This window comes from Colobus angolensis, unplaced genomic scaffold, assembly GCF_000951035.1.
Source record: "Colobus angolensis palliatus isolate OR3802 unplaced genomic scaffold, Cang.pa_1.0 Scaffold214, whole genome shotgun sequence".
Taxonomy (NCBI): Eukaryota; Metazoa; Chordata; class Mammalia; order Primates; family Cercopithecidae; genus Colobus; species Colobus angolensis.
The window spans coordinates 1,850-10,909 of record NW_012115311.1 but is presented as its reverse complement, the minus strand read 5'-3'; the positions used below and the strand labels follow the sequence as shown (position 1 = coordinate 10,909).

Here is a 9,060-nt window from a genome sequence, read left to right as displayed (position 1 = left end):
TTTTTTTTTTTTTTTTTTTTTTAGTGTGTAAATTCAAGGCTCACAAAAGATGTGCAGTGAGAGCAACAAATAACTGTAAATGGACTACCCTGGCCTCCATTGGGAAGGACATTATAGAAGATGAAGATGGCGTAAGCTGCTGCTCTGTCTCTGCTCTCTTCCCAGTAACTCCTCTTTTATGTTCTGCTCTTGTGGAAGCTGAGAAAGATAAGTAGGAATGCTTATTATTAGGATTTCATAGAAGCTTTGTTTGATTCCGAGTTTTTATTTTTAATTCAATCCTTCATAGCTTCCTTTAGTTCTTAGATTTTGAAGGAAATCTGTTGTGAATACAGCTTAGAAGTGGCCGTTGTGCTGGGCTGTTGTTGTCGACCTCTGATGAACTCTGAGATGCCTAGGCTTAGCTGAGATGTTCAGTCTTCAGACTTTGGGGTTGCCTCCCAACAGCACACCTCTGCTTTCAAAACCTTGCCTCCAATGCACCATGCATATGGATTTCTGGTAACGCTTAGTAATCACTTTATTGTCATCCCTTTACATGCCTCAGCTAAACCCTGAGGGGCAAGCCTTTACCTTACTTTTATATTGCTTGAACGTTCATAGTAGATGCTCAATACATGTGGGGTAAATGAGTGAATGCTGTGCATGAAATATACTGCTGATCCCCTAGAGTGAGAAATGATGCAAAATCTCCGCTGGGGTAAGGTTGGTGTCCACCAGTCTTCACCTGGCTGCCCTTTCTTTCTTCTCCACAGGTGGCGATGCCTCACCAGTGGCTCGAGGGCAACCTGCCTGTAAGTGCCAAGTGTGCTGTCTGCGACAAAACGTGTGGCAGTGTTCTCCGTCTACAGGATTGGAAATGCCTGTGGTGTAAGACAATGGTGAGGGTTTTGGAATCAGTTCATCCTTGTTAATTAGCTTCTTTCCCTAACTTTGTCATCCGCCTGGCGTAGAGGCAAGGCGAAGAATTTATGATAGAGCTGAGCCTGGTAGCATACGCACCCCATGGTGACATTCTTCTTTCCTTACAGTATAGTCCTCCTAGTCTGGTCATTGTTTCAAATGCCCTGTAAAACTTACTCTTGTTCTTCCATATCCTGTGCCTCAAGATCTCCTATTCATAGTTTTATTGTTTTTTCATTTTGCTTTATCAACAAAGTGGTTTGCTATATTCGGGCCTATTTTACTACCTGAAAGCCCTTCTCTGGTGTGTCACCAAATTTTGGTTGACGTGCAAAATGTAAATTTGCTACAACGCTATCAGTGCTCTCTGACAGAGGTGAACAACATATGCAGCTGAACATGAAGCCAACAGCTGATTGTTTATGCCAGATACAGTGAGGACAGGGCCTCTGGACTGTGTGAGGACAGTCGGAGTAGGAAAGAGGTCACGCAGACAGTGGCATGGGACTGAAAAACTGCAGGATGAGGAGGTCGTGGGTGTGAGTGTTCATCTTAGTACTGGGCGATGCTGTTGTACGATGATAGTGATTGCCTTGCACTGGGGCTGACTTATTTGGTGGTTTTGAGTCTTGTCTTTTAACATTGCTGGCTGAAATTTGGAAGCCGGCCCCAAATTTTAACATGTGGAAAAACTATTGTTTTGGGTATGTATAGTGTAGATCCGCAAATGTAAGAGATGTGTGATGTATTGCTTTCCTAATCAATGAGATTGTCTGATAGGCCACAAAGGAAAATAAGTCCTACAACGTTTTAGTTAGACCTGATAGGTGAATCTGTGTTTCTTCTCTTTGTCCTCATGCTTTTGTTAGTCTTCATTGATTGCCTCTTTTACTAGCCTTAGATATGTTATTAATACTTTTTCTCTTATCTCATTTAATCTAATATATAGACTGTAACAGGTGTCTCGCTTTAGAATCTTAGTGCAAGCCTAGCCCCTGAAACCTTCTTATGCCATTTTTTTTATTTTAAAGGAATTCATTCTTCCCATAAACAAGATTTAAAATCATCATCCCACCTCAGGTTTGTTTTTGAGAGGACAACCACTGATAGCAAATTTTCCTGCTATTTTTATTGGCCTGTACATTTAGTAAAGTCGATTTCTTTACTTCTAGAGTTTCAACTGTTCACTTCCAATGTATTGGCCGGGCGCGGTGGCTCACGCCTGTAATCCCAGCACTTTGGGAGGCCGTGGTGGGCGGATCACGAGGTCAGGAGATCGAGACCATCCTGGCTAAGAGAGTGAAACCCTGTCTCTACTAAAAATACAAAAATTAGCTGCGTGGTGGCACGCGCCTATAATCCCAGCTACTCAGGAGGCTGAGGCAGGAGAATTGCTTGAATCTGGGAGGCAGAGGTTGCAGTGAGCTGAGATTGTGCCACTGCACTCCAGCCTGGGTGACAGAGCGAGACTCTGTCTCTCAAAAAAAAAAAAAAATAGAAAACACATCATGTGTGATGGATTATTTTAGAAGGATTTTATGTAAATTTTCTTTACGTGCAATATGTATATCTTTACTTTAAAAAAAGTCAGTAATTTTTAAACTCTGTTAACTTTAACAGCAGGAGTTAATTAGGCTTATTACTTGCTCATTCTATTCACCCCTAACGTTTAAACATTTCTTAACTAGAACAGCAGTGGTATTGCAGATGGTAGAAGGTAGGATGCCTTTTCTCTCTTTTTTCCTGGCAAACTCAAATTTCACCTTGTGACATCATCCCTGCCCCACCCTGTGTAAATTCAGCATGCTGGTTTCTGAGCTACCATCACCTTATAGCACCTCCCCTAGTCTTGCACTTCTTATACACAACCATTTGCCTGTTTACATATTATTTTGCCTTTAAAACATGAGTTTCTGGCCTGGCACAGGGGCTCATGCCTGTAATCCCAGCACATTGGGAGGCTGAGGCAGGCTGACTCCTGAGGTTAGGAGTTCGAGACCAGCTTGACCAACGTGGTGGAACCCCGTCTCTACTAAAAATACAAAAAAATTAGTTGGATGCAATGGTGCATACCGGTAATCCCAGCTACTTGGGATGCTGAGACAGGAGAATTGCCTGAACCTGGGAGTTGGAGGTTGCAGTTAGCCGAGATTGTGCCGTTCCACTCCAGCCTGGGCAACAAGAGCGAAACATCATCTTAAAAAATAAAAAATAAAAAACATGACCGCCTATAATTCCAGCACTTTGGGAGGCCGAGGCAGGTGGATCACCTGAGGTCTGGAGTTCAAGACCAGCCTGGCTAACATGGTGAAACCCTGTTTTTACTAAAAATACAAAAATTAGCTGGAAGTGGTGGCAGGTGTCTGTAATCCCAGCTACTCGGGAGGCTGAGGCAGGAGAATTGCTTGAACCCGGGAGGCAGAGGTTGCAGTGAGCTGAGATCGCACCATTGCACTCCAGCTTGGGCAACAAGAGTGAAACTCCATGTCAAACAAACAAACAAACAAAAACATGAGTTTCTAATAGCAGGATATCTAGTGCCTAAAACATAGTCTGTGTAGTAAAAAAAGAAAACAAACAAAATCAAAAAGCCTATAGCCCTACAAGCCTAATGAATCAACTTATAATTTTTCCTACTGTCATCCAGGTCTGTGGACATAGTTTTACCTTTTCTGTAAAAATTGTGAAGACATAAATTGATCATGTGCTTTTCTTATTTAGCATTATTATAAATATCTTTCTGTTTTGCTCCATGGTTCTCATACATTTTAAAATTACTTTTAAAGCTATCTGTGTGTGCTAATTTTTCTAAAATGCATTTGGATTGTTAATTATTGTAAAGCATAATAGTAAACTGTCTAAAAACAGGTCACCACCAGAATTAGAATTACTATTAAATTTTAGTTATTCTCCCAAAAGTTTGATAAATACAGGTTTAATTATGCCAGTTTTCTAAAAGGGCTAATAAAATAAAGTCATATTAAATAAGAACTTGATGAAAAGTGTCTGCTTTTACTGGTTAAAACATTTAGAAGGCTCTCCAGACAAGTACACAAAGTATCCTAAGTTGCCTGGGTCCTGCTTAATAAGTTATCCTTGTTTTTGTTCTCAATAGAGAACAAAACATATCCTTGCATGACCATGAAACTCATTTCTACTGAAAACACATTTACTGGGTGCCTGTGATAGGCATCACTTTCCTTTACCTTACACAGCAGCAGTCCAGCTGAGAAAGTAAGCATGGGTGTACTTGTAACTTTAATGATAGGGAAATGTGAATAGAAAGTTATAGGATTACTGCAGAAAAAGCAGGCACGTTACAGATTTTATCTTTGTTAAATTTTATAAGAATTTTTATTAAAACAAAATAAATGTTCTGTCATCAATTTATTTTATGGGCAATGATATTAACACGCTGGTTAGTTTCCCTCCTTCTTCCTTTTCCCCTTCTTTTTCTCTCCTCTGCCTCCCTTCCTCTGCGCTTGGCCTCTTCTCTTCCTCTCTCCTTGCCTTCACCAATTATTCATTAACTATATATTCTTCTCTGAGATAATTACAAGAATTGGTCACATGGACCAAAATCAAATACCCATTTCTAAAATGTTTAGTCATTTCCTTAAGTATAAATATTATACCATTTAAAAAGTAGTTTATGAATTACTGAACATGTTGTGGTACAGTTGATTCTAGATTATCAGTTCCTTAGATGTGATTTGTAATGGCAAAACATGATTTTTATGATTCTTGAAGGTATATTTGTTTGTTATTAGGTACACACTGCCTGCAAAGATTTATACCATCCAATATGTCCACTTGGTCAATGTAAAGTATCTATCATACCTCCAATTGCGCTAAACAGCACTGATTCCGATGGTATGTAGCAGTAGTGTAAGTATGTATATTTCTGGTATATTTAATATTGATATATATACTTCTTTTCCTAGAATAACTATACCTATCATTGACTTTTGTAGTCAGTTTTTCTAAAATAATTCCATTTCAATTGCTGAAAGTACATTCCATTTTTAAAAGAATATATTTAAGTGAAAGTTGTAGAATACCTATTAACACATTGGCGAAATTACTGTATGTAAGACTTTTAGATTTTATGTTTTAGTAAATAAAATAAGATCATTACTCTGTACTGCAATACAATCTGAAAAGGTTAATTTTTATAAGTGTTTTTTTCCTCTATAATTGAAACTGCCTATTAGCATGGCTGTTATTAAAATCTGTTTTTCTGTAATTTCATTGTAGGAATTTATATTCCTATAAATGCGCTTTTCCCAAAATCTTACAACTTAACTGTAAAGTGCTGAGGAGCCCCTCTACAACACTAGTTTTGGGATTACATACTAATTACTTCCTTCTAAGCAAAGCATATTACAAAGGGTTTCACCGTGTATAATACTATACTGTTTTATATAACAGACTTGAGCAACTGTGGATTTTGATATTCGTGGGACTCCTGAGCCAATTCCCCAAGAATACATAGGGAGAACTGTGCTATTATTAATGTCTTGCATTGATATCATGCTTTTTGCTTTTCAAACTTTTCATTTAATTTATGCCAATAGATATCTTAGGTATAAGTTTATAAACCTGAAGATGTAAGTTTATAAACCTCAAAATATGTGACTTTTTTTAAACCTATGCTATTAACAGCCCTCTCCCCCAACCTAAGCCCTGATTTTGTTTACTATAAATTTTAAAATATTCTCTCAGACTTCAGAAAGGAGCAGTTAAAATACTTTGAAATATTGAATATAAACATAAGAATTACATACAAATATATAGGTTTGTATATAGTTAACCTATCTCTATTTGGAGAGCTAAATTATAACTTAATGCTCCAGTTTTTATAAATTTATTTTCTTTTATCTGAAAGCTTGCTGATAATTTAAAAGAGAAAGCCGTATGTATTGATCTTGTATTGTGTTTTTTTCACAGGTTTCTGTAGAGCAACGTTTTCGTTCTGTGTTAGTCCTCTATTGGTTTTTGTCAATTCTAAGAGTGGAGATAATCAGGGAGTCAAGTTCCTTCGTCGCTTTAAACAGTTGCTAAATCCGGCTCAGGTGTTTGATTTAATGAATGGAGGTCCTCATTTAGGGTAACTGCTTATTGATAAATCTTGTTTGAATACAATGTAGGACTAGGTGTTAAATGTGTCTGGTTTTTCAGCTCATGAAAATTATAGATTCCTCTAGATCCCTCCCTCGTTTTTAAAGCTCTAATTATAAGTTTTAACACAACCTCTTGGATAGTTATACAACTGTCTTGTATAAATTCCAAAACTCTATTGAAATTTCTCAATTCCAAAATTTGTTGAGAAAATGTTTTACAATATATTCTACATCAAACAATACTAACAATTTCTTTAGCTCCAAGAAAGATCAACTTACATAAATATAGAAATATAAAGTAATATTAGAAAGTGATTTGCATGGAGGGCTGATATTGATTTATATGTAATATAAATAATCAATTATTAAACCAAAGTAGAGGGACTGTCATGGCTGTCAAGGGCAGTTCTTCAAGGATCTCAGACTCAGTTCATGTAAATGATAAAGAAATACTTTTGTTGATGATTCCTTTCAGCTTTCTGGATGTCGTATAACTTACAATCTGTAAGATAAAATGAACTAAGTAGTATTTTCACTGAGGGAAAATATACCTTTTGGCACTTTCAATACATTTTTAGGGTATGCATATGATTTTTCTTAAGAGGCGATATTATGTCTTCTGAACCAGGGGCCTTCAAACCTCTATGTGATTTACTTATGGCAACTCAGCTTTTCTCTTGGGTTCCACCGTTACCTCAAAGCATGAACGCAGAAGTAGAAATGGGATTTTCGATACCAGTGCCTGAAAAGGCATTTTGTGTTTTGTAATGTGACACTTTGTCTGTCTTCTCTGTTTGTCTCCTTCCTTCTCTCTTGGTGCCTCTGTTTACTTTTGCCTCCTGAGTTTTCCTTCCCGCTTCCATTGCCTTTATCTTGCTAAGTCTCAGGCCCTTCTGGTCACATGGATGTCGGTCTTGTTCATTTATACCCAGCTTCCTCCTTATCTATGTGTACTGCCCTTCCTTTCCTCTGCTGAGGTGCTACAGTTTCCTTTTCTCACCTTCTTTGTCTCTGCCATGCTAGGGTAGTTTTGTCCCCCTTTCTAACACATCCATTTTATAATCCTTTATAGTTCCATTGTCTTATTGTCTTATCGTCTTGATTTATTTTTCCCATTTGTCCTGGAAGGCTCCAAGGACCTCTCTTGGTGAAACTTCCTGAGGTTATCCCTCTAATATTTTTCAGATTTTCCATAATACGTGAAGTAAGTGTACAAAGGTACATTTAGGAGATGGGATGTGTCAAAAGTTGAGATGAGGTAAAATAGAAGGATGGACCTGAGAATAGGAGAAGAAGAGGAGAAAAAGCCAGTTGGGAGTCCTGAGAGCAATACATTGATTGGTGTCTTTAGGAACTGCCGAGGCATCACTCATTAGCTTCAGCACTGTAGATTCCTTACCCATGGTTTGTAATTCTTAAGGAAAGAATTTATTGTAATAGAAAGAGAGGAACCACTACTTCCACCATCTTGTATTACTTTATCTTTCCTGATCTCTGCTTCTATTTTGTTTTCTCATTTCTCACCCCCACTCCTCCTAATTTTATCTTCATTTCTACTTATCATTCCCTTTCCTCCTTATGATTCAGAAGTTTTCTTGAGTTAAAATTACACTTCAATGAATGTTTATGGTATAATTAACATGTAAGTAGGAGTTCTTATATTTAATCTGAATATGAATACTGATACAGAATAACAAAGAATTGAGGAAAGTGATTTTTATTTCTTTATACTAAAATAAAATCCTTTTTGCTTTCAGTTTAAGATTATTTCAGAAGTTTGACAATTTCCGGATTCTTGTTTGTGGAGGTGATGGAAGTGTAGGTTGGGTTTTGTCAGAAATCGATAAGCTCAACTTGAATAAACAGGCAAGTGCTAATTCTTTTACTTGCCAGTTAACATGAACGCATACTAACATACTTACAAGAGGTGCAGAAAGCAGTAGTCCCTATTTCTCAACTTGTCTGAAAGTCACCCTGTTGCACTCTCTTTCAGTGTCAGCTGGGAGTGTTGCCTTTGGGTACAGGAAATGACCTTGCCCGAGTTCTTGGCTGGGGAGGTTCATATGACGACGACACCCAGCTTCCTCAGATCCTAGAGAAACTGGAACGAGCCAGTACCAAAATGTTGGACAGGTAAAAGTGAATTCTTTTCTACAACTAGATGGAAAATGGCATACTGAAATCATTTTTCAATGATTTATTAATAAATATTTATTAATAAATTGTACTGACTAGAAGCTCCACAAAGGCAGAGCCTTTCTGATCTTGTCCACTGGTTAATACCTGAGATGGAGAACAGGGCCTATCACAGAGAAGACACTCAATAAAGATGTTTTATAGCGAATGAATGAATTATAAAAAACTAGTCTGAGGAACTCATTAGTTTAAATATAGAAGGCTATGTTACTACTATTTACTTTTAATTACAGTTCAGATCAGAAAACTAAAATAGTTCGTTTTGTAGGGGACCTTTTGATGAGTATATTAGGTAGCCTCCTGTCATCGTGTGGTTTCCAAAAAGCCAAAGAGGACATATAAACGTTAGATTTGTTAGAATATCTCCTCTTAAACATATATATTAAGAATGCATTGATCCAATAAGAACTACATATGTTAAAATATAAGCAGTCCTTTCCCAGGGACAGGGAAGTGTTAGGAAGATAGCTTCAAATGAAGGGACTATCATTGTGTTTATGCTGTTCTTGATTACATCTCTTAATTGCTTTCTCTCTGAATGTCCATGTATAAAAAAGAAACCACAATGTGTACCCTGAGTGTTATGGAGGAGGTGTTTAGAATTTGGGTATAAGAAACAACAGGACTCAGTAACCAGTCACTCCTCATCCCCCAATGTCAGTAGAAGACAGATGTCAAAATATGATCAACTTGAGGTAGCATAAATCAAAACAACTTTGATAGAATTAGTCATCTGTGGAACTCTTCCCGAAAATAACAAAATTTCATCAGGGAGCCACCAATCTGAAATATAATTACTCTAAGATGGGCTATAACCTAATTAATCGTAACCTTGCCT

At 37.3% G+C, this 9,060-nt stretch overlaps 1 protein-coding gene across 1 annotated transcript in view; it reads left to right on the top strand.

The window, feature by feature from the left end:
* LOC105512555 (diacylglycerol kinase eta) overlaps nucleotides 1–8,159 on the top strand; it is a gene marked incomplete at its 3' end in the record, with an annotated part of 38,824 nt that extends 30,665 nt beyond the window's left edge. The window contains exons 6-11 of the mRNA XM_011943036.1: nucleotides 25–131; nucleotides 756–881; nucleotides 4,674–4,776; nucleotides 5,854–6,013; nucleotides 7,784–7,892; nucleotides 8,020–8,159. Coding sequence (XP_011798426.1) covers nucleotides 25–131; nucleotides 756–881; nucleotides 4,674–4,776; nucleotides 5,854–6,013; nucleotides 7,784–7,892; nucleotides 8,020–8,159 — 745 coding nt within the window. The remainder of the gene's footprint in view (nucleotides 1–24; nucleotides 132–755; nucleotides 882–4,673; nucleotides 4,777–5,853; nucleotides 6,014–7,783; nucleotides 7,893–8,019) is intronic.
* Nucleotides 8,160–9,060: the final 901 nt, after the last annotated feature.